This window comes from Hydra vulgaris, chromosome 12 (genome assembly GCF_038396675.1).
Source record: "Hydra vulgaris chromosome 12, alternate assembly HydraT2T_AEP".
Classification (NCBI taxonomy): Eukaryota; Metazoa; Cnidaria; class Hydrozoa; order Anthoathecata; family Hydridae; genus Hydra; species Hydra vulgaris.
This window is the reverse complement of record NC_088931.1, coordinates 65,599,505-65,626,625: the sequence shown is the minus strand read 5'-3', so window position 1 is coordinate 65,626,625 and position 27,121 is coordinate 65,599,505. Positions and strand designations below refer to the sequence as shown.

General features: G+C 27.8%; 1 protein-coding gene across 1 annotated transcript in view; it reads right to left on the bottom strand.

The window, feature by feature from the left end:
* The window catches only part of LOC100210673 (microtubule-associated protein RP/EB family member 1), a 29,855-nt gene extending 4,488 nt beyond the window's left edge, over positions 1 to 25,367 (bottom strand). The window contains exons 1-3 of the mRNA XM_065814159.1: positions 25,159 to 25,367; positions 13,207 to 13,245; positions 4,260 to 4,366 (exon numbers count right to left, since the gene is read on the bottom strand). Coding sequence (XP_065670231.1) covers positions 4,260 to 4,366; positions 13,207 to 13,245; positions 25,159 to 25,279 — 267 coding nt within the window. The 5' untranslated portion in view covers positions 25,280 to 25,367. The remainder of the gene's footprint in view (positions 1 to 4,259; positions 4,367 to 13,206; positions 13,246 to 25,158) is intronic.
* Between the last annotated feature and the right edge of the window lie 1,754 nt (positions 25,368 to 27,121).

Here is a 27,121-nt window from a genome sequence, read left to right as displayed (position 1 = left end):
ATCACACTTTTCTGTGATATTCACCCATAAATGATGGGGAAATACACACCAGACAGCCAGCAACCAGTGAAGACAAAGGGGTTTTCTCAATAATATGAGTACACATTAAGACAAGAAAATCACATATCTCCTTTTTGAACTTGTCAATTTGAACATCAGTAATTTTTCTCTTACTCTTGAGTTGCTGGAGATACTTCAATGAAAAACTAACATCAATCTTGCTGGTTGAAAGCCGGTTTGCGCAATTAAACAAATCTATTTTTAACAAAGTCGTTGTAGTTTTGTCATTTAAAAGAAACATCTAATTGAATGAACTTCGCATAAAAGTTGCGTAGTAGTTCTTCAAGTGTCACCAGCAGAAAAGAAGTTATTGGTTTATCAGTTTGAAAAGAAGAAGAAAAAAAATAGCAAGATTGAAAATAACATTTTGTGATTTTTTCTCAAAATTTAAAAAATAATATGAAAAGAATATCTCAGAATAATTCTATCAGGGATGTGGAGTCCCAAAAGGACTCTGGCTTTATATCTCCATTTTTTTAAGGTCTTTAGTGTCTAGAAGCTCTAAACATATTTGTTGACTTATGATCTGCTATAAGAAAAAAATTCATGAGATTTAATGACTTGGAACTTATTGTTTTTAAGCCTGGAGTCCTGGAGTCCCTGCCGTCATTATACCTAAGGACTCCGGGTTAAAAAAATAATTGTTCCTCTAACCTAAAAGTCTTTTTTTTTTTCCTATTAGTAGCCCATAAACTTTTTTATATTTTAGAGCTCCTGGATACCAAAAACTAGGAAAAAGTAATCGTTTTGTGACTTTAAAATCCGGAGTCCTTTTTGGGACTCTGCATCCCTGATTTCTATACTTTTTTAATAAAACAAAATACATTACATAAAAAGCAATAAAATTGCATCTGGATCAAATATTACCTACCAAGCAATGTATAGTATGTAAACCACAGGCAATATTAATGAGTATACTTAATTCATTGTTATGACGTTCTTTGTTGAGCATTTCCAAAAACAGTTTATTTACATTAGCCATCCATAGAAACCTGAAGCATTTTTCAACATTTAAACCAGTCATGCAGGATTTAAACATATTTAGAATATCTGAAGTACAATATCTTGTACAAACAGTATTCCTCTCTTCATTCCAATAGCGCACAGGTAAGTTCATTTGACCTTTCTTTATAACTTTATTGTAAGACTCATCAAAAAGACATACAAAATTATTCAGCAGGTTAAGATCTTTTATCAGAATTTTTTTTAAATAACAGGGAAAGACCACGAGTTACAATATAGACAGATTATGTTTGACCACATAAAAAGTTGCTGGCAATTTTGCTATCTGGAAACATCAAAGCAAATTGTCTAGACTTATTCTCACTTGATCTAAAAGAGTTTTTGCATTGAACAATATTTAAACACAAAATTAATTCTGCTTTCAAAACTGCTTCCTTCTGAAGCAAATTTGAAATGATACATCGCTTTAATGAGGTAGGCTTCTGTGGTACTGATTGCAAAGTATCTTTGAACAAAACAACATAACCCTCTTTGGGCAACTGCTATATGTGCTTTGCTCCTCTTGCATGTACATCAAGAGCCTTTATACCCATGCCTTGTAGTGAGAATGACTTAAAACAAACTTTGCATCTTGCAAGGCTGGGATTTTTATCTTTCTGAAATCAAGAAGTGTAACTATCATTATTTAACCAAATATTCCGGAAACTACTTTTATATTTAGGCATCTAAAGATAATTAGTGAAAAACATATAACAATCTTTTTAATATGAAGTTTGTTTAATATCTTGCTAATGGTTTTTTTCCTAAAGTATATATATTTAGCTGTAATTAAGTGTATATATATATATATATATATATATATATATATATATATATATATATATATATATATATATATATATATATATATATATATATATATATATATATATATATATATATATAATATATATATATAAAAAACTAAAGTATATATTAACTCATCAAAGAAGTAACTATATGCTTCTCTATAGATAAGTATAATCCATTTGCTTTAATAAAATTTTGTAGATGATAAAAAAAAAAAAGAAAGTAAGGAGAAATTAAGGAGTACAGCCTAATTTTAACTTTTTTTAAGGTTATTTAAGGACTTTTTTGTATTTTTTTTTTTTTTAAAGGATATTTAAGGTTTTTAAGGAGGAGTGGGAACCCTGATTACCTACTGTTTTTTAATCATTTTATATGAATTTTCAAATATATATATATATATATATATATATATATATATATATATATATATATATATATATATATATATATATATATATATACACACACACACACACTTAATTACAGCTAAATATTTATACTTTAGGGAAAAAACCATTAGCAAGATATTAAATAAACTTCATGTTAAAAAGATTGTTATTTGTTTTTCACTAACTACCTTTAGATGCCTAAATATATATATACACACACAGTAGGCAAAAAAATACAAGGGCTGATTTGTGACTGGGGCTGCAAAAACATTGATACATCTTAAAAATATACTATTTTTATTTGAAACTCATTTTATATTTTATATATATATATAAATGTATATTTATATATAAAAATCATCCTGATCATCATAATCATTATTCTCCTCATCATCATCAAGCTTTAGCCTCCCCCATTTATACTGTTTCTTTAAATAAACAGTCTTGAGCATCTTCTTTCCTTAACTGAGGCTTGTTCTCCTGAAGCTGCTACCTCTCATTATGCTGATACTCAAACCACCTTGTCCTTCTCTAACAAACATTGTTCGATACACTCACTATTTCTAATCTAAGATTTTAACTTCTTTTTTTTCTTGTTAGAGTCTTACCACACATTCATCTGATTATCATATTTTTTCTCTGCAAATACTACACCATATAACCATAAATGCTTTTTATTTTAAATTTTTTTTTAATTAAATGTTTACATCAATCAGGGTTTCAACTTAATTTCAAGGGGTTTGATGGGCTGCTTAGCAAGGAATCAAATTTGTAGCAAGTTGATGCTATCATTTCACAGGTTTTATTTTTTTTACCTTATTGGTGGCATTAATCCACATTTTCTGGAAGCCCTTTTTATTTTTTGTTACTGCAGCTCACTTATGAAGAACTCTTTTAACTGTTGCATAAAAATCTCACGCTCTTCACGATGTTTGGAGGATTCCCATCTTTTCACATTATCTTTGCACCACTGTAGAATGTTTTTAGAATAGTGAGAAGCAGCAAGATCGGGCCAAAAGAGACATCTGTATTTTTATTTTTTCATAAATGGCAAAGGTTGTTTTTGGAGGCATTCTTTGATGTAGAGCTCAGCATTCAAGGTCTTCTTAGTGACAAAACAAGAGGATTGCATACCTCAGCTACAAATTGCTTGCCACACAAGGAATTTGGGTGCAAATTTTGCTCATTGAATTTATTTAAATTGATCATCGATAGGCTTATCTTATATTTAAATTGATCATCGATAGACTTATCTTTGCTCTCATAGTAATATTGTTGACCAGGTGTGAAAATCCACCTAGCAATATGTTTTGCCATCTTTAGTTATACACATACTTTTATCCGCCATTATTTTACCCAACTTCTTTGCAAGGTTTACCTCCAATTTGACTCGTGAATCTATTGGCCATACTTTCAATTACGGCATACTTTTAATTACAATATACTCTTTTGTACAGCTTGTGATCCAGAAAACATTCCTATCACTCTTACAAAAGTGTAGAAGAAAACATCAAAATCATAGATCTCATAGAAGATCATTAAGAAGTTATAAAAACCTAAGAAGAATTATAGGAATGATATCATCCTCATATCTAAGTAATGTTTAAAGTAACTTATTGAATTACTTATTATTTTCTTGTTTACCTAAAAAATATATTATAACATTTTTGAAGTATAGTGGTGTAATAATAGAAAACACTAAAACTAATACCATTAGAAGATTTAAGAAATATTATGATAGGATATTGAAATTATATTGAAAAGAAATTCAAAAACTTTTGTTGTTTAACTAATTTTTTTGTTGCTACTAATGAAATAATTCCATGCAGCAATGCAATTGTAAAATAAAACAACTTCATGCAACAATAAAATTATACAATAAAATAATTTAGTTATTTATTATATATTTTAAGTAATTAAACAACTATTTAATTATAATAAAAATCATTAAAACAATATAAATGTAAAACAATTTTATAATTGAAATGTATATGAAACCTTATCAACTCCAACTTTTTTAAAACCTGTTTGAAGCAATTTCCAATTTTGAATATACTCATGTTCCAACTTGGCTTGAAACTTGACTTTTTTAATTGGGATACAATCTAAAAATAAAATCTTAAGCACTTTAAACTTAACTAGTTACATTATACAAACTATAAACACATTTAACTACAACCCTATGAATTAGAGTTGGCATTAAGCAATGCCAACGTGACAGATAATTTTTGGCCCACCTTATTTCTATATTGCTAAAAATATATTCTTTAAATAAAACTTGATACTATTGTACAACACTCATCATGAAAAAACAAAAACTGCTGACACTTGCAGCAGTTTTTGTTTTTTTAAAAAGAAGGATAATACCTGTACAAATTACATTTGTACAGGTATTATCCTTCTTTTTAAAAAAATTATCCAAGTAAACAGAAAGAAAAAAGAAAAAGAAACAGCACAACTTTAAATCACAACTTAATTTTAGAATCACTTTACAAAGCTTCATTTCATAATAATGGAACATAATTATAAAAGAGTTATTTTATCTTAAGGTGGCTCATATAGAAAAAAAAAATTTTTTAATAGAATAAATTGCAACGGTTCATATATATTTTTTTGTATTTTTGAGGATATAAGAAACTCAAATTTCATTAAAAAAACTGTAAATAAGTTATACTTTAGGCAACTTTCAACAAATTCAGAGGTAAAAAACGCAAATTTGAAAAAATTCAAAACAATGTTTATTGATTAATTTTGGTTTAAACTCAAAAACTTTTTGGTTATAGCTTCATTACATTATTTTCATTCATTTCTACATATATAACATTATTATGCATAATAAAAAACGGGTGCTGTGTTATAAAAATTGATAAAACTATTTTTAGTTGATCATTTTAGTACATCTGAAATCTTAATGATTAAGGAACTTACACTAAAAATTTCAGCCAAAAAGCTTTTCTTAATCTCGAGATATCATGTTTTGAAGTTAAAAAAAGAATAAAATTAAAAAGTTATGAAAATCATGATCAAAGTTTTCCAATAAATAGAAATTATTAGCAAAAAAATGAAACTGACCAATAAAAAAGTTTAAGTAAGGTAATATTTTGTGTAAGTACTTTATGCAAAATGTATATATTTTCTGAAAGTATTATAAATTTTGAATCAAATGGTATATTAAAAAAAAGTTAGAATTTTTTTTGTAAATTTAGTATTTTTTCTATGAGCCACCTTAAATGATTTTTAATAAACTCATTGATTATGCAGGTCAAATATGAAAAAAAAATTTATGAATAAAATTTTTCTGGAAATAATCCAGAAAATATTTTTAAAAAATATCCTGAAAAAAATATTTTTTAAAATTAAATTTAAATATTTGTAAAAATGTAAGTAGTTATATGTTTTTTTTAATCATTATTGTTGTTCATTTATAGTGATGTTTATCATTTATTTTGATTTTTTAAAGTTTCATAGAATAAGTGCATCGATGCACATACACTATAATAGTAAGTGAGCGGGGCCCCGGTGCCAACTAAAAATGAGACATTTTGCAAACCCGGCCTCGGAAATTTTTTATAGGATTTAGCAGGGGTTGATAGCTGGGGCTAGAAAAAAATTTATTTACTTAATATATTATAATTTTATGCTTTTATTTACTACTTATTAAATACTGGCATACATTTATATATTTTTAAACTCTAATTTACTTTCAACAAGATTGCAAGCAACCACTTTTAAGTTATGAGTTACTTTGAAATAGAGAATAAACTAAAATACTAAAACGTATAACTGAAGACTTAAAAAGTTGTAAGTTGTATAAAAAAGGAAAACATGAAGATTAAGATTAAGGTTTTTTTGATGTTCAAGGAAAAAAACTGGATTAATAAAAGCTTTTATAGCATGAAGGGATGGATACAGCAAAAGGATGCAACTTGTTGAATAAAAAGGTTTATCGTTATAGAGAGGATAGCTCATTTGAGCATTGACCATGATTGTATTTGTAGAAAAACAAAAGAAATGCAACCTTACAACAATAGGAGAGTGGCTCTAACTTGGCAGATAAAGCAAGTCTAATTACATTTACAATGTACTTTTAGACTTTGTCTGAGAGTAACTGAGTTGTTATTTGTCAATATAGGAATGCCAACAATACTGCAAAAAATTTTTGCGCTAAATAAATGAGTTTTGTTGCCTAACAAAAATTATGGATTTTAAATCCAGACTTAAAATCCACAAGCCACTGCAAGCCTTAGACTGTTACAGAAGAGAGATCAGATTGTCCTAAGCAATCAAAAAGAGAAGACTTTTTGTTAAGAGTATTAAGTTAGGTTGTCAGCAAATAGTGCCACTTTAGATTTCATGATGTAGATAAGAAACAATACAGGAGTGAAGATAGAACCTTGTGGTACCCTAAAAGTAACTTGAAATAAAGAAGAGCGTAGGCCTTCAAAAATAACTTTACTACTGTAGTTAGAAAGAAATAATTTAATAACCTCAAAACCTTTATATAAAAAAAACTAATAACAGATTAAAGACTAATTGTAGGATAGTTAGAGAGGTCAAAGTGTTTTCTAGGGTTTAAAAAATTTGAACCACTTATTTAGCACTTTTTAAAAGTTTAGCAATAATTGAAGAGAGTTCTGGAGAACACTTTTTTAAGACTATGATGGAAATCTATTCTGCAGCACAAACTGCAGAAGTGTTTAATTGAGAATTAACTTAAGCATTGGAAGCCAGAGTGTTTTGGATGTTTAACAATGGGTTAATCTGTTAAACTGTCAGGAAGGGTATGGTCATTATATTCCAGAGTCAAATTAGAGTAAGATTTCTTTGCAAATAACTATACTTTATTCAGGGGAGAAGAAAAAAGATCAGACCTATGAATTAGAGATTAAATATTAGACTTACTTTAGTTAACCACACTATTGAAGACTTACCAAAAGTCTCTAGAACCTAATATCTGAGATAAGATACAAGATTTAGTAAACTAAGTATAACAGAGCTTAACATCAGTCAGGATTTTTTTACATTTGCATTTTGCAATAATAAAAGGATATTTGTTCCTAAGAGAGAAGTTCTTGTAAAAAAGATAAAAAAAAAGAAAAAGATCAATGTTTAATTAAGCAACTGCTCAAAATGGTGAAAAATGTAGAGTAGAATAAGGCTTGACTTAAAATTGAAAAGAAGTAATAAAAGCTTCCAAACTTTTAATCTAGAAGGAATAAAAGCTTCTAAGATGCACTTTATGCATACATATTATGGATATTAACATACATGTTTGTTATTTATTTAGATACTGATTAGTATTTATATGGATTAGTATTTGATTTGATTCTCCGAAAAAAAAGATGATCAGATGGATTTGTGGGGTGACTCAAGCGAGACAAAAAAAGAAGGGATAATCTTAGACAGATTTGAAAAGGCATTGTATTGAACAACGTTTGTTAAAAAAGATTAAAGTAATTTACGTATCAGAATGTGGAGAGGTCAGCTTTAGTAGAAAATGGTAGTGGTAGAAGTAAGAAAACTTGAAGAGAGTGCTTTACATATTGTATGAATGAGCTTTAGTCAAGAAAAAAAAATGCTCTAGATTGTTTATATTAGAGAAACAGTATAAAAGAGGAAGGTTAAAGCCTGATGATCATGATGATGATCATGATGATGATGATCATGATTAATGAATAATGATGATTATGATAATTATGTTGATCATAATGATGTATATATATGCATATATATACAAAATATAACATGAATTTTGAATAAAAAAACCAGCCCCTATATTTTAACAAACCCGACCCCGGTCAAATATCAACCCCGGTCACTTAATACTCTATAACTGTTATTCAACTGATATAGCCGTAGTCACAGTGAAGTGTCATACATTGACTGACTTAAATAGGGATAGGCACAGTGTAGTGTACATACATTGACTGAGGGTTTAAGTTTTAGCAGACAAAACTTAAAGCTTGCAAAACTGCAAGCAACCACTGTTAGAGTGGGAAGTTACTGGAAGAGAAAAGATGTTAGAGTGGGAAGTTACTGGAAGAGAAGTTCATAAAGCAAGATAATGATAAACGGACAACTTAAAAGATTACAAATTATATAAATCAGAAGAACAAGAAGGAAGCGAATTCCAAAGAACTGATGTTTGAGGAAAAAAACTAGACAAATAAGAATTTTTGGAGCACTTAGAAACAATCACAGTAAAAGGATGAGACTTAATTGAATGACAAGTAACACGAGAATGAATTTTAGTAGACGGCACAAGAGAAGCTAGCTCTTTAGAGCAGCGCATATTATAGTATTTATAGAAAAGAGAAAAAAAACCAACATTACGATGTGACAATGATTGAAGGTTGGCTGCAAGAGCAGGTCCAACTATTTTTACAATGCGTTTTGGCATCTTGTCTAAAAGAATGGGTATCATTTGAAGATCCACTCCAGATATGACAAGAATATAGGGGCACAAAATCTGTTGTTACACGAGGAGCACAAAATCTGTTGTTACACTAGGTATGGCAGCTGCTATAGACAGAACCAAATTATCTCATCACAAAACTGTATTTGTTATTGCTGAAACAGCTAGAAGTTTGGGTCAAAATATTGACAATCTTGCCGTAAATCGAGATTCAATACATTGACAAAGGCAGGAGCATCGAGCCCAGAGGTCAGCAAGTTTAAAAGCAGAGTTTTGCGTTCAAATTCCTTTGGTTGTACATTGGGACAGCAAACTCATTCCTCATTTGACTGGCAAAGAAAAGGTGGATTGTCTGCCTGTATTGGTTCCTGACAAAGGTGTTTCTCAACTTTTAACTGTTGCCAAGCTGTTATCTGGCACTGGGGAGACTCAAGCTTCTACCATCTTTGGGGCAATTGAAGATTGGAATATAACCAATAGCATCCGAGCAATGTGTTTTGATACAACAAGTTCCAACACAGGCAGAATTGCTGGTGCATGTGTTCTTCTGGAGCAAAAGCTTGGCAAGGAGCTTCTGTACTTTGCATGCCAACATCATATTATGGAACTCATCATTGATGCCGTATTCCAAGTATGCATGGGGTCAACATCTGCTCCAAAGGTTCTTTTCTTTAAGAGATCTCAAGAGAAATGGGGATTAATGGATACCAACAGATATGAAACTGGAATGACAAGTGATGTAGCTGATTTAGTGGAAGATATTCGAGAGAGCTCAATCAAACTTTGTAACAAGAATCTTCAGCAAAGTCAACATAGAGATCACTACAGGGAGTTTTTGGAACTCGTCATTATCTTTCTCGGTGCTGTACCTGAAAGAGGAATTCGGTTGATGATCTCCGGAGCCATGCATCATGCACATTGGATGTCGAAGGTGATTTACAGTTTGAAAATCTGGATGTTCAGACATCAATTCAAATTAACACTGACAGAACAACTGGGATTATATGATGTTTGTGTATTTACGGATCATGACTACCTGAAAATATGGATCACAGCCCCACTAGCTGCAAATGCTCCATACAGTGATTTGATGTTGATGAAATCTTTGCTAAAGTACTCGACCATCCATCCAGTAATTGCAAAAGCTACATCAATCAAGCTATCCAATCATTTATGGTATTTGTTGCCTGAACTTGTGGGTTTAGCATTCTTTGATGATCAGGTCAGTTCAACCACAAATCGACTTATGGCGAGTACCATGCAGAACGAAGATTTGGAACAAGATCACACCAAAAGGCTTTGTGTTCCAATGGATGTATTAAAAAATAAAAATTTGGAAGATTTTGAAACTGCCAAATGTATGAAATTCTTTTCAATGATGGAATTACCAGATGGATTTCTAAATGTTGATCCTGAATTATGGAATGAACGTGACGATTTCAAACAAGCAACAGAGATGGTAAAATTGTTGAAAGTGTTAAACGATCGTGCAGAACAAGGAGTTGCACTAATCCAGGAGTATAGTGGACTTATTACTCGCAATGAATCCCAGCTCCAGTTTCTGCTACAAGTTGTGGAAGAACATCATTGAGCCTACCCAGACAGCCGAAAGCAAACTTTGGCAAAGAAGCCAGCAAAAGAGTAGAACATTTAAACTCAAGAGTTATTGTTTATTAATTGTAAAGTTCATTTTTAATCAAAAATTTTATATTGCATAACATGACAATAACTGCGTATTTTACACAATACTCGTAAGACGTGAAGTGTTATCTCAAATATACAGTTTGTGAAATTAATAAACTTATTAAATTTGTTTGTGTTTAATCAATGATTGTCAAAAATTATAACATTTAATGATTACTGTGATGTAACAAGAAATGAAAAATAATTGTTAATTTATTCTTAATCTGTCAAACTTTCTAAACCTTGGAGCACTTGAGCTACCCCTAAATATAAATATTTTTTGCTGAAATTTTTATGGGAGTGTTTTCTACTTAAAAGGAACAACTTATAAGGGTAGGACCATCAAAATTAAAAAAAAAAATTTTTCTCGCTAAAATAAGCTCCACCCTAAGGTAGATGACTGATTGAGATCTTTTTCAAGCTCAAACGCACACTCCAACCAATCAAAGAGTGTTGGTTTGTTATGAAAACAAGAATAAATGGTAGTGTCATCAGCGAACAATGCCACTTTAGATGTGAGAATTTCTGGGAGACCGTAAATGTAAATTAAAAAAAGTATAGAGCCGAAGAAAGAAACTTGAGGAACCCCTAAAGTTACAGAAAATGAAAAAGAGTGCTGTCCATCAAGGAGAACTTTTATACTGTGATTGGAAAGGAAGGATTCAATAGTCTTAAAGATGTTACCTGATGCACCATAAAAAGAGAGCTTATGGAGAAGACCAGCATGCCAAACTTTATCAAAGGCTTTAGAAATGTCAAGAGCAATAGCCTTAACCTCTCCATCTTGATCATCTATCAATAAAACCTATAGATTATTACCATTAAATCAGCAGTAGAAAAAGAAGATCGAAGTCTGTATTGATGATCAGAAATAAATTTAATTTATATAAAAAAATATTAAATTAAATTATACTAGTTTTTTAGGTAAACTAGTCAAAATAGTTAATAATACGCACATACAAATAAAAAAATAGATGTTAACCTAGCATGGGAATCAGTAAAGGAATCATTCATCAATACTCAACACTATATTAAACGATGAGTAATTGATGAATGATTCTTTTATTGTTTTAATTTTTGATGAGAAAGTTACAAAAAAAAATTTCAATTTGTATTTCCAGAAAACTATTTCGATATTTGGAAAATAAAATTTTAAGAAATATTTGGAATTCTGGAAATATCTAGAAAGGGTATGAGAAACTCATTAAAATTAAATCTTTGTGGTCAAATTTTCTAAACAAAATTATGTTAATAACTCATAATTATACTTAATAGTGAGAAAAAAAAAGAAAAGAAAGAAACTTATCACTTCAGTGAATGATAAATTTTTAATTTTACATTTTTAATTAAAAAACTTATTTAATTAAGTTATAATTGTTCAAACTTTTTTTGCTTCCTTTTTTACTTTTATTTAATGATGTACTATACAATCAATTAAATAATTTAAACAAAATCAATGCTCGTTTCAGTCATAAAAATTTGTTCCCTAAAATTTGAGTTAGCTAACAAAAACTAAATGCATCAAAATTCATTCATTCAAAGTTTAACTAAAAAAATCATTTCAGATACTTTGTTGCTATCTTACATGGAGTTATTTCACCTCTATTTTCAAAAACTTTATATTTAATGACTTTAATTTTCAAAGAAAAAGAGAAAAAAAATGAAGCTAGTAGATAATAATAGAAGTACAATAAAGAATGATATAGAGCAATCAATAATTTTAATAAAGCTCTTTGAACTTTTGTCTTATCATTTTTGTTTTGGATGTGAAAATATACTAAAATAAAATTTGGTAAGAATCTACATTTGTTTTTGTTTTTTTGTGTGAAAAAATTATTTAAAAAAATTATTAATTATTAAATTATTAAAAAATAATAGAATAAGTAAATATATTGAAATATGTTCTTTCTTAGCATGAACTGGTTGTATTTACCAGTGGTTATAAAAAAGCGTTTATACAAGCATTTCAGATTATGATGCAACTAGAGACTTTCAACAAAATGAAATTTTAATTTAAAAAAATATTGCTTTTCTATGTTGTTTTTTAAAAAATAGTAAAGTACTTTTTATCTTTAAACACAAAATTTAATTGTAAAAGATTTATAAATTCTTTCATAAGTAATAATTCTAATTCAAAAAATTGTTATAAGAATAATCATGTATACTTTTAATTTATACTTTATTAAACTAATTTATAATTTTAACTAAAAAAAAACTATTTAAAAGAATTTTTCTTTTTATTTCAAAATATAAACTAAAATTGCCATTCCTTAACCATTAAACCAATTTGAATAAACTCCAGAGTTTGGTATGGAACCAAACTCTGGGATTTTAGTCAAAACCAATTTTAGTCAATTGTATGTAATGGTTCTCATTCTACAGGTGTTTTTATTGTCGACCTATTAAGTCAAAGTTTTACCTAATTTGAACATTTTAATTAATCTGAGGACAAAAAAAACTTGGACATTACAACAAAGGTAGTACTTAAACTAAGCAATCTTTCCTAATTTAAATTAATTTCCTATTAGTTTACTAGTTTATTTAATGGTTTCCTAATTTTTCTAATAAATAATACTATAAACAGAAAAAAATATATACTAAAAAAAAGGCTGCTTAAAAGTAAGTAACCTTTAGTTAATGTTAACACTTAGCCAATGAATTGAGCTATAATAGTAGATGGAGTATACTATATCTACTATTATAGTTCAACTCATGATCAAGTGAAATAGATATAATACATCAATAAAAAATTATATTATATTATATCAATAAAACTCCATTGTTTTTGAAATATTTATAGTAATATTTGTTGTAAAGTATAAAAATAAAAATGAAATTTAAACTTACTTTCAAAGAGCATGTCTAAAAACTGGCAGTATGCAGCACCTAAAAAAAAAATTAAAATAAAAAAAGTTGAAAAAAATTAATTCAATTATATATAGTTTCTAAAAATAAGTGGTGATTTCTTATGTATAGTTTAGGTTCTAGCTGTAGAAAATGACTGAAAATTGGTAAAAAATTGGTAATTAATGAATCCAACGATGAAAAATAAACTTATTGAAAACTTTTGTTCCATTAAAATGGATCACAATTTGACTAATTCTTTAAGTTTCCTTTTTTTTTTCTCTCTTAAAACTCTTCACTCTAATAAAAGAAGAGGTGTTAGGCCTAATACTAAAGTATAAATCAATGATCCAGAATAACAATATGAAGTGATAAAAAATGATTAACATGAACAGTTATTTATATATTATAGGAACAATTGATTTCAAACAGTGGACAAACAGTAGACAAACAGTGGACTGATAGAACTGACTTATTAACAATAAAGCTTCGATCAAATAAATTTATGGAGTTTCTGTGTGAAAAGTTTCATAAAATTACTTCTCATCTATTTATTACAAAATTATAATCAAACAATTATGCATCTTAAAGAAAAAATTACTCTTGATAAGGCAATAGTCCTGCAAGATTTTGCAAAGAATTACACTTTTGTATTACAAGACAAAATTTAGAGTTACCATTGGAGCAAGGAGCAGTGTTCCTTTCATCGAACAGTCATTTATATGCGGTGTTTGAATTTTGTCAAAAATCAACTTTTTTCTCTGAAATGTGTAAAAACATTTTTAAAAAAATGGAGCTAGCACAAAGCAAACTTATTGATAGATATTTGATGGAGACAACTGTTACTGGAGCAAGAAATTTCCATAAATTTGCACATTTATCTCTTTCAATCATGATGAATTTTGATCAACTATGTTATGGTATCGCAATACTTATTATGTAAATATAACAAACTTTACGGGCTTAGTATGGCTACTGAAATTGATAAAGAAATTGATGATTTCACAGTTAAAGTTTGCATTCACAACCTCTACTAGCAAAAATGATATAAAAATTTAATATCTTCTGAATACTACATAGCACTACATCTCAAAAGCAGATAAAATTCTAAATAGGCAAAAATACTTTTTATTTTAATACAACATTCAAGTTACATGATATAAGTGGATCAGAAATTAAAGTTTGAAAAATTTATAGAAATAAGACCTAAAGGATCTAACAACCCCAATAATAGAAACTTTTAAATGTTATTTACCTCCCCAAGACTGAGAGTGCCTTTTAGACATAAATATATCACCGAAAAAAAAAAAAAAATTGCAAAAGTTTACAAAAAAAACCCATGATTAAAAAATTCTAGTAAGTATTTTTCCAGGATTTTTAGATTAAGTATATAAAAATTGCTATAAAATCTGACAACAAGAAAAACTTCTTATTCAAATATAAAACAAGCTTATGAAAAAGACCAGCATGCCAAACTTTATCGAAAGCTTTTAATATGTCAAGAGCAATAACCCTTGCCTCTCTGCTTCAACCTAATGCACAATACAGGCCTTGTGATAAATAAAAAATGCTTAACACATTTGTGTAACATAATTTTTTTACTTACTTTTCATATTTATCGACAATTTTTTTGGAATGTGTAGTATGTAATGATTTTTTAATAATTTTTAATAATAATATTTTGGATATGAATGTGTAATAATATTATTGAATGTTTATTTTCAGTTTTCGGTTTTTTTAAATATAAAAATATTTGTTTATTTTCTCAACATTTGATACAATCATCTTTTACCTACAGCTAAATGAATAAAAAAGATTTTTGTTTTATTTCTTGAATATATATTTACAGTTTTGCAAATAACAATCGCTTTTTATTTTTAAAAAGTCAGTGAAAAATAAAATAAAAACTTTAAAATATTGCACAAAAAAGCCCAACAGTTAACTTTTTTACCAGCAAAAGTTGAGCTAAAATTTTAAATCATTCAAGTTAAACCTAAGCACTACATGGTTAAATATAAAAAATATATTTTTTGTATAGACTAGCTTATTTTAAACCTACATGCTTCTAATGAACACTGCGTTCATTATTTAGAAACCAGACAATTAAATTTTTAAGAGTCAAGCTAAGTTAGTTTAAACTAAAGTTTCTGAAGTAATATTTGATTGTTGATTGTTACTGTATTTCCCGAAACAAATTTAACTTATCTCTAATACCTAAACAAATGTAACTTATTTCCAATACCTAAACAAAAGTAACTTATTTCCAATACCTAAACAAATGTAACTTATAAAACTAATATTGTCTAAATAAATATTCACATGCCTGCTAGATTATTTTGCTTAGATTAATTTTTTTTTTTTTTTACATGTTGTTCCTTTCTGTCATATTAAAACAATTGACAAGTTTTTCCTCTGTAGCTGAAAACTTTTAATTATTTCGATATTTCAAATAGAGAGTATGTTATTAGACTCAAGATCAGATGTTGAAAATTTGTTGACTCAAAGACCTTATTAATAATAAAGAAAAGACTGATCGGACGATAGTTAGAGGGATCAGAGAATTCTTCAGAGTTTTTAGGAATTGGAGCCACAAATGCCATTTTCCAGCAGGCAGGAAAACAAGATTTAGTCAAGCACCCTTAAAATAGTTTAGAGAGAATTGAAAAGAGTTCTGGAGAACACTTTTGAAAGACTATAACAGGATGTTGTCTAGAACAGCAATGGAAGCTGAAGTATTTGGATGTCTAACAATAGGTTAACATGTTTAACTTTAAGGGCAGAATGAGTATGGCCATTAGGTTTAAGAGTTGAATTAGAAGAAAAGTTCTTTGCAATTAGTTTCCTTATCCTTGGGAGTGGTAATAAGATCAAACACTTTTATATTAAAATATACTTTAATAATATATTATTAATATTTTAATAATATATTATCTTATAATATAATAATATATAATAACTGCTGTATTTAACTAAGAACATTTTCCTTTCAACTGTAATTAGTCATTCCTTTTTTTTCTTTAATTCTTTTATTTTGTTGTAAATTTTTGCCGCAAATTGCAATGAATGAATAAATTATAAAGAAATTTATAAATACAAATTGCGCGTTTGCCCTTTTTTTTCTATAACCTTAAAATAATATACATATTTAAATACATATACATTTAGTAAAAGTCTTGTTTTATGTAACAGTAATTTTTATAGTAGTGTAGAGATGTACCAGAATTCCGGCGGGAATTTGCGACTTTAAGGTCATTCTGGTTCTGACCAGAATTACAATATTTCAGGCCTAAATGCCGGAGTTTATATTTAACCTTTTCTTAAGACATGTGACACAGACTGTGTAAATTAAATCAAAAAATCATTGTCCTACTAGGCAACAAAGAAATATAGGTAAACCTTGTTAAAAAATACAAAATTCTTAACAAATACAATGCAGGGTGCAACAAATTGTTTTTTTTTTTTTAATAAACGATGACATTTATTGATGAATGTCTAATTTAAGAGGTATATGTCAAATAGGTCAGTTTTATTTTTAATTGTTTTAATTTTTTTTTATTCAAATAACTTTTTATTAAATTATAAGGGAGTTTTATTTTCAAATAACTTTATTCTAGTTAATAAGTTATTAAATGTATAAAAGATGCTTATTGAATTTTATCAATTTTTTATTAATTTGAAACAATTTTTCACGAGAATAAAATAAAAGAGAACTAAAAATAAAAGTTGTTATGATACTTTTTTTTTCAAACCTTTAAAAATAATAATATAATATTAAGTATTTAATAAATTATTATAATTATAATATAAGGTATTTATTAATAAAAATATCATATTATTGGTGTTGTTAAACGCGCAATAAAAAATGAAAACTATAATGAACATAGTTCTATATATTCTATTAAATTAAATATGTTTCAGCAAAACTTAAAAAATCTTTTTAAAACTTTTAAAAATGTTAATAGCATGCAAACAAACATTTCTTCATGTTAAAGTGAAGTAATGTTTGTTTGTAATTTTAAAAAAAGCATGCTTTTGAAGAAAGCAATGATTTAGCATGGTTTCTTAAAAAGTAATTGCAAATGCATTCATTTTAACTAAAATTTTGGATGCTTTTGTAAACGCATGTAAAAACTATGCTAAAACATAACTACTTTCTTTAGTTGCAGTGTTTTCACAGGAAGACATGCGATCGCACACAATTATATGACCAATTATATGCTTTTTTTACTAATCTAAAAATATCAGTTTTCATGTAAATGTAAACTAATAAATAATTACGCATTAAAAAACCATTTCATTCTTTGTATTAACATTTGTACTAACTTTTTTAATTTGTTACAAAAGATTTTTAACATATTACATAAGATTTACATTACAGATTATTCCATTTAACATAAAAAACACATAGTTTTATAAAAATAAAAAGGACAGTTTATTAATACTTAATATAAAAATTCATTAGAAATTTTTTTTTAATGTATCACCTTTAATGATTCTTATATTAAAATTCGTTAAAAATACTTTCGTTGTCTTAGAAAGTCCTTGTTTATAAAAACCAGGTTTTTTTTTTTTTTTAATAATACTTATAAAAAATGCATACTTAAATAATTTATATATTAAATTAAAAAATTATATACAATTCTCAATTGTACTTTAAAAAAAAACCAATCAGTAAATTGTTACTTTATTTAAAAGCGTTTTGCGAATATAAAAACATTTGTTAAGAAGTTTCGATGTAATTTATTTCACCTGAGGTATAATTTAGAATATTTTTCATTCAGCGCATTTTTGAAATGTTTTTCAAAAATGCGCTGAATGAAAAATATTCCCCGGTCAAATCGCCAAAGCAAAATGTGATTTGTCTGGTCATATAATGACGTTAGATCACACATCTTCCTGTTTAACACTGACTTGCATACTTAGTTATTTAACTTAAAAGTAACGCTATTAAAGAAAGTAATCATGTTTAAGCGTGATTTCTTTTGAAAATGCGCTTTGAATTAAGGGAGATATCCCTCATTATCAAGTATAATATATATAAATATATATACAGAGCGCATAATTTTCTGGAAAAGAAACTGCTGAAGTGATGCGTTCGTTTTTTAAAATTATTTCTTTGTTTTCTATTTTTCCATTTAGGTTAAAATTGAAAAATTTACTGTATTAGGCATCCTATACTTTTTAATTATTTCAAATTTAAGTAACATTTAACATGAAACTATTCTCAGAGGCAGGTTAAAACTTTCATTAAATAAAATTATAAGAAACAAATAAAAACAACATAATAGCTTGAAATAAAACAAGAATGAAATTAATGAAATAGGTTATATATATTATAGGTTATAAATATATATAAGGTAGTTACAACGCTAAGGTACAGGCTTTCACTTTTAATCTTGAGGTTAAAAATTACATAAATAAATCATTGTTCCGGCCGGAATTTTTTTAACAATTCCGGCAAAACCAGTTCCGACCAAAATTCAAAATTTCCAATTTGGTACACCCCTATAGTGTTTCATAAAATGATTGAATTCTTAGTCTTGACTTTTTAATTTAAATAGTTAATGCGCGGGAGAGTTAATAGCATTAAATTAACTAATCAGCGTTGCCAGTTTTTAAAATGATTTTAATAAGCAGATAAAATATGCAATCATTTTTCTCCACGGTTTTAAAGATTGAATATTAAAGATGTTAAAAAAGATTCAATCTTTAATATCTTTAATAATATCATAAGAATAATGTATAAGAAGGTGTATGATGATATTCTTATCATATTCAAAATTTTTCTCATAGCTTTTCCTGCCATTTGCAATTTCATTTCAATGAATGAATTATTTTAAAATAAACTTAAAACTATCAATTGCGTGATTGCATTTTTTTTATTCAATAATTGAATTGCTTATTGCTCGTTTGCGTTTTTTTATTCAATAATTTAATAGAATCATTAAACATTAATTCATCAAAATGGTGACAACTAAAATGAGACTTTTATTTTTAACACAAGCAGGATCAGAGTTAAACCACCTGTTGAAAAAAAAAAAACTCTACAATAGAAATTCTATAAATTTGTATTTGAAAATACATTAGTAAAAACTTCATTTAATGTATCATTAACATAAATTTTATAGTATCATTTCATAAAACAACTTATTATTTTTCAAGTTCTATATATATATATATATATATATATATATATATATATATATATATATTATATATATATATATATATATATATATATATATATATATATATATATATATATATATATATATATATATGGGTTGCCATTTGTTTGAAAAATAAAAATTTTGATTAATAATGTTATTTGTGTTATTTTTTTAATTTTTAAATTTCAAATTAAAGTCATGCGTCATACTTTCTATATAAATGGTAGCTAAACTACATTTTGATAAAAGCGTAGAATTGTCCCCGTAAGTAACGATAACTAATTTGATTTAAGATATATACAGAAATAGCTCAAACAATCTTTTGAATAATTTTATGCAGAATAATAACTAATTAATTTAATTTAAGAAGCCAGTTTATGTAGGTTAAATATTTGGCTTGAAATATTCAACTGAAAACAACAAGTTTAATGCAATGTTTTTTTGCGTCCCGTAAGTAACACAGCATATAATCAACTATAATTCTTAAACTTATAATAATTGAACAAAATTTAAATATACAGGAAAACAAATAAATGTTTTTGGGAAGATTCATAAATATATAAACATATGTGACATAATAACATAAATATATAAACATATGGGAAGATTCATAAATATATAAACATCTAAAAATGTTACATTAAAAAAATCAAAATGTCCCATAAGTAATTGTGGAATTGCCCATATATATATCAAGCCTTACCGGGAAGCGCGTGCGCTCGCACACCTTGTTGTCTTGTTCACCCATGTTTTAAGTAATTTTTTTAGACTGACTGACCACAGTGGCTCGCATCTTTTAACTTATAAAGCATTTCTATAATTCGTGGCAAAAAGCTAAACTTATCTACTTAGAAAAAAAAAAACAATCCATAGAAAGGAAACAAAATTGTAACAAAATATCAACTTTTATTAAATAAACTAGAAAATTTAATAATTATAAAAAGTAAACCAAAAAAAATTTTTTTCATAAAATTTTTTAAAAAACGTTTTAAATAGGCTCCTAAAAGTTTTGTTAAGAAAGTTCAGTAAATTAACAATGCGCTAGCAGGCCTGTAGCGACCGGTTCAGAATGGGCATTAAAGAAAAAAAAGGATTGAAAGGGCCTAATTTGTAATTATTTTTGGCGTAAATTCCTTTGACAAAAAAGTTCGTTCTAATACTATTTGACCTACCCAGTAGTATTGCCTCCCAATATAATTTTTGTTCCTACAGGCCTAACTAACCCACAATATTTTGCAGCATTGTTTCATTTTTTCACATCAAAAATTTGTTTAAAAAAAATTTTTTTTACAAATAAATAGCCATTAGTTTCCTTGCTTAAATAAAAACAGTAGAGTTTAGCAAAAACATTTGAAAAGCAAATTTAAAAATTGTCCATGTTTCTAGCGCAATTTATAAAGTATTTTCTACATATTCTGACTAAAAAAAGTCGCAAAAAAATTGTATATCAAAAAATATTTTTATTTTCGTTATATTCTTATCTACTTTTTTCCTTGACTTGTATCAATTTTGGTAGTGGAAAAAAACAAACGCTCTAGAAATAAGAAAAGAAAACAGTAAATATTTAGGTATATTATTTTTTGACAACAATTTTCCTTTTTGTTCCTTTTTTTTTAGCTTGTTTTTGTTAGATTTTCTATTTCGTATAGTCTTCGGTTCTTTTTTTCGAGTATTACTGATTTATTCTCTAGTTTCCTATAGCTTTATTTTGCTTACTATAAAAACGTGGTCAAGTAATCTAAAAAAATTACTTTAAGCGTAGACGTACAAGGCGTGCGACCACACAGGCTTCTCGGGAAGGCTTGATATATACATATATATATATATATATATATCTTATACTGCTGATTTAGGTAAGCAGTGTGACGATATACTGAAATAGCTTGTTGCCCGGGGCTTCAGTACATACATTGACTGACAAACAGCCTGACTCACAGTGGAGTTAGGATGGGGCAGCAATCTTTTTATTCATTATTCTTCATTTTCTTCTTCTTTTTCTAAAAAGCCATATCAATTTAGATAAGCAAAAAAAGTGAGCAAGTGCTCACATAAAAATACTATAGTAAATATATATATATATACATTAGAGTTATGACTTTTTTTCAACCCCATGCTCCTATATTGTAGTTTGATCAACTTTTACCTAAAAAGCACGAAACGAACTATTATTTGCATATCTTTTGAAAAAAGTTCACCTCTCCATTGAAAAATCGATTTTGACATAAGTACTACTATGTATTCAAATGTATTTAAAATGTCATAGCCATGTAATACAACAAATTTTCAATCCAACAATGACTCAGACCATTGACCTTGCTCTTGCTTGTTACATAGAAGGAATAGAAGGCGCAATTTGTCTTTATTTTTGCATGACAAATACATTTCCTTCATTAATTTGATTGACTACTTCTGGGGATCTGTAGTATGGATGGCTCTTGCTTCCAGTGATTTTTCAAAGAGATTAAAGCCTTTTTGTATGGATTCAGTACTTCAGCCAAGTTATTAAAGTAATTTTCATTGTACAGTTGGTCTGTAAACCAATGGTCTGCCCAGCCATAGGATAAAAATCGACATACTCTCTGTAGAACTGTCCTTGTTGAAGGAATTAAAATGAAGGCCAGGATCGCTAGTATAGCTCTGGAATTCTTACTCGCATTTGCTGATTTTGGGTAATTTCTGAAACCTGATCAATGGAAAATGTCCCTTTTCATCAAAAAATCGAAACACTCGAGTGAGATAAAATAAAAATTTCAAATCATCTCTCCAGGCTGATGTTTCGAGAATTACTTCTATTCCATTGTCAAACTGTTTTTTCAGTTGTTCGTACTCCGTCAACAGTTGAGATACAAATGGATATTCGATGTTCGGCGATTGTGTTTTCTGCCAAGTTCTTCATCCATCACCAAACGGAGGATTCTATCTAATACATGGTGTTGACAACTGATAAACTGATGTTTGTTGATGCGTTTCTCTATGAACATTCGTTGCAATATTATAACAACACTATTCTTTTTTCCAGTGTTAACGCTGGTGGTAACTGCAACAATCATCTGTTTTGAATTCCAGAGGTAAAATTCATCGAGGACTTTAAAAATTCCTTGAGCAATAAAATTTCCCTGCCACCTACCGAGCCCAGAACATCCAATTTGATTTCTCTTCTTTCATTTTTAAAGACGACCACTTGATAATCGATTCCGTTGATGTGCTTGCTATCAAAGTGTAAGAACCAACTTTTCATATGCCTTTTTTCAATTATTTATTTTTTCAGCTTGATTGCCTCTTTGATTGTTGACTTGTAAATAGCTGATAGACATGGAGTTGGGATGTAAATGCCTTCACCAGCCAATTGCTTGCATTTGTTAGCAGCTTTGTTTGTTGATACTCTTGTGTAGATCACCGAGTTTACTGCAATTTTGCTTTTATGATGATATTTCTGCTTGGTGTAGGAGTAGTCTCATCTTCTTTTTCATTATTTTCATATTCACTGTCATCAACCTTGAGTCAGAATCACTAAAACCAGTATAGTAAGATGATGAGTTGGATGACCTATTAGAAAGTTTTTGTCTTTTTGAGGGATGGATTGTTTCTTTAGTGGCCGCTGGGCCTGTAGAGTATCCCACTGTTCTTTTGCTTTCCACTTGGAGATGGCACAATCGTTTGTCCTCGGAAAATAAGCATATTCTATCCACTTTAGTGAAATTTCATCAAGGGGTTTATAGCTTTCCCGCTTGACACAATCATTATAACATTTCAGTATTTTATTAAGCTTTGCTCGCATAACTTTATCAGATACATGAGGAAAATTCAGTTTATTCTTTTACAGTTTAGTGACTTCTTTAGAAATTTCTGCTATTTGCTCCTTTCTTCTTTTGATTTTTGGGCCAAGGAAATGGTAGCGTCTGATAATTTGCTTTTTGAGAGGCATTCTGCTCTTTTCTTCCAGTGAATATTTTTCCAAAGGGACCATTCTTCTTCTTTAAGGAGAGTCTTCAAATATTACCAGATTATTGGTTCAGACATCTTTGTTCTTCTGAATGCTACTATCGCTAGGCTTGTACGTCGCCATGTGTTGCTTCTGTAATAACTATAAAATTAGATAAGCAGCTATATATACATAGTCTAAATTGTTCTATTCTTAATTGTTCCAGAATGTTCTAAATTGTTCCAGAATGTTCTAAAGTCATCTTAAATATTCTGGAATTTTCCAAAATGTCCTAAAGTTCTAAACACTTTTAATACAAGTTTTAAATGATTTTCAGCAAAACCACACGTATTAGTAGTTGCAGTAACAAGATTAAATGAATGACATTTTGTAATTTTAATTGTGGGGTATTCTTTTTTTACAACCTAGAGGAATTGAACATGTTTTATATATATATATATATATATATGTATATATATATATATATATATATATATGTATATATATATATATATATATATATATATATATATATATATATATATATTAGGGTTTTTGACTTTAAAAAAAAAAAAAGTTTCTTGTGTCATAAATCGATGAACTTTTGTTAGAAAACATTGAAAACATGTTCAATTCCTCTCTCTGTGTGTGTGTGTGTGTGTGTGTGTGTGTGTGTGTGTGTGTGTGTGTGTGTGTGTGTGTGTGTGTAGACACACACACACACACATATATACATATAACGTTGTTGTAAAGTATTTAAGATACTTTGAAAGTATTTTTATTTTGAATTTAAAATACAAAATATAATGACTGACAAAGTATTTAATGACTGCAATTTCTAAAAACTGTAATTACATGTCAGCAAAGCACACAAGCATCTGATACTGTGGAGAATATTACTAAAGTTTCATAAAAGAAATTAAGGGAGAATCGATGGAATTCTATATATGTCATATATCAATTTTTGGAACCTAGAGTAAAAGAAAAGCTCCTGCAAATCATGGATGCATTGAAATTGCGCCGTATCAAACTAGAAGAGTTGAAGGTATTTGGAGAATACAAACAGTTTATGAAAACTATTGCTGATGCTCCGGACAAACATTAAGTAAACTCATTGTTCAGCAAGAAACTTGTGATGCTTATTTTAAAAGATATATATTTAACAAGATTTATTTTAAACTTAAGCTTTAATAATGTTGCTTCTCTTTCTCTTTTCTATAAATACTTTAACGGGTGCTGCTCTAAAGTGCTGCGTCATCTACTAAAATTCATTCTTGTGTCACTTGTCATTAAAGTCTAATCCTTTTATTGTGAATGTTCCTAAGTGCTAAAAAATTCTTATTTATCTTTTTTCTTTCCTCTACATCAGTTATTTGGAATTCACATGTTTCACTGTATTTTTCCGATTCATAAAATATGCAACCTTTTAAGTCGTCTGTTAATTATCATCTTGCTTTATAAACTTTAATAGTAGTCGCTTGCAGTTTTGTTGGAAGTGAAAATGTTTAAAAAAAATACTTTGATATTGAGTACTTTAAATAAATTTTGTATCTTGAATTTTGCTTGAAAGTATTTTGTATTTTAAATACTTTTTATAAGGTATATTTTATAACACTGCATATATATATATATATATATATATATATATATATATATATATATATATATATATATATATATATATATATATATATATATATATATATATATATATATACACACGCTTTTGAGTGTGTGTGTGTGTGTGTGTGTGTGTGTGTGTGTGTGTGTGTGTGTGTGTGTGTGTGTGTGTGTGTGTGTGTGTGTGTGTGTGTGTGTGTGTATCAGTATAAAGATGTTATTTGTTTTCAGCATATTTCTCACCTGCACACATCTCCTCTATTTTTGTATAATTTGTCTGCAGACTATCGTTTATCCATTGCATCATTTCATGTCTGCTAAGATTTTCTGAGGTGACACCAGTATTAAAAACATTTACTGCCATTACTAAGTCCAGGTGCAACAGAAAAACTTTTTTAGAGCTAATGACAATCCAACGCCTCCAGCCCGTACGCTTTTTTTGTTTTAAATTAAGAATGGTCACGTATAAAAATGAATAATTGATTATGGTGGATAGTACTTTTTTTAAGGCAGTGAGACCAGTTGTTTTTATTGGAAAAATCGATCATTTAGTTTTATAATTCACTAACTTATTTTGTTATCTGAAAATAATTATTAACTGAAAAGTTTAAAAATCATAAAGGCGGTATAACATATAAAGTAAAAAATAAGCGTACTAAAACAAACTAAGATAATAAGCTGCTGATAACTTGCATAAGTAACTTAAATGTGATTTTATTATAGTTGTAACAAGGTTTTAACGAACAGTCAGGTAGATACTTTTAATAAACTATTCAAAATAAACTGCTCTCGTTAAGCTTTCTTTTCTACTAGGCGAAGAGTATTGTGAGTAGATAGAGTGATAGAAATAATAGAATTGATCGCCCCCCTTCGCCTCACATCACGTCCACTTACGCCGGCCCTGGTGGTAGAAACGGATCAAATAGAAATAAAAATCTCTTTTTATATTAACTTGAAAAACACAAATTTTTGCGCAAGGATGTTACAAACAAACATGTTTCCAGTGGGTATAGGTAAAATAAATGATATTTTGTTGCAATGAGTTTTGATTTATGAGGCTGTGTATTGAAAAAACGAAAGCAAATATATTTTTTAAATCTATAAACAAAAAATTTAGAGCTTGCTCAATATTAAACATTTTCTTATAATTGTAAAACGAAATTTTTAGGTAAATATACCTGTAAATTTTAAAGTAAGTTCATTACATTTTTATAAGTAAATAAATTTTTAAAACCCAATTATTACTTATGACGACTGTTTTTTAAATTATTATTTAACTTCGAAAAACTCCGCAGAAAAAAAGGAAAAAGTTATAGACGATTAATTTGAATAGGATAAAAATTAAATAAGTATTAAGTTATACATTACATATACATTTTCATTTAAATTATTCATTACATATTCATCAGCCCTTAAGTAAGTATCAATTACTTATAGAGTTAAGGATTTGTTTTTTGCTGTATTCCGCTCTTTGAAACTTTGTTTACTTATAACTTTTTGCTCGTATACTCCCTTCAAATAAAATATGCAGCAAAATGTGCAGTAAAAAAATATTATTTTTTATTATTGATAAACAAATATTATTGCTTTTACTAGGGGTGTACCGAATTGGAAATTTTGAAATCCGGCCGGAACCGGATTTACCGGAGTTGTTAAAAAAATTTATATTTATGTAACTTTTATGAATTGAGATTAAAAATTACATAAACATATTTATGAATTATATTTATGTAATTTTTAATCTCAAGATTGAAAGTGGATAAAGCCTGTACCTTAGCATCGTGGCTACATTTCATATATTTATAACCTATATTATATATAACTTATTTCATTAATTTCATTTCTGTTTTATTTAAATCTAATATGTTTTTACCTATGTTTACCTATAGTTCTTCATCGCCCAGTAGGAAAATGATTTTTTGATTCAAATTACACAGTTTGTGTCACATGTCTTAAAAAAATAGGTAAAATATAAATCCTGGCATTCCGGCCTAAAATATTGTGATTCCGACCGGAACCGAAATGACCTAAATGTCGTAAATTAGGCCGGAATTCCGGTACATCCTTAATTTTTTCTTAAAAACAAAGTTACTTAACCAATATATTTTTTACGGTATGAAATCTGTTTTTTGCGGTAAAAAAATTTGTTTTTTTGCATTATTTAAAAAAATGACTGTTATAAAATCATCTTTGAAAAAAAATAGAA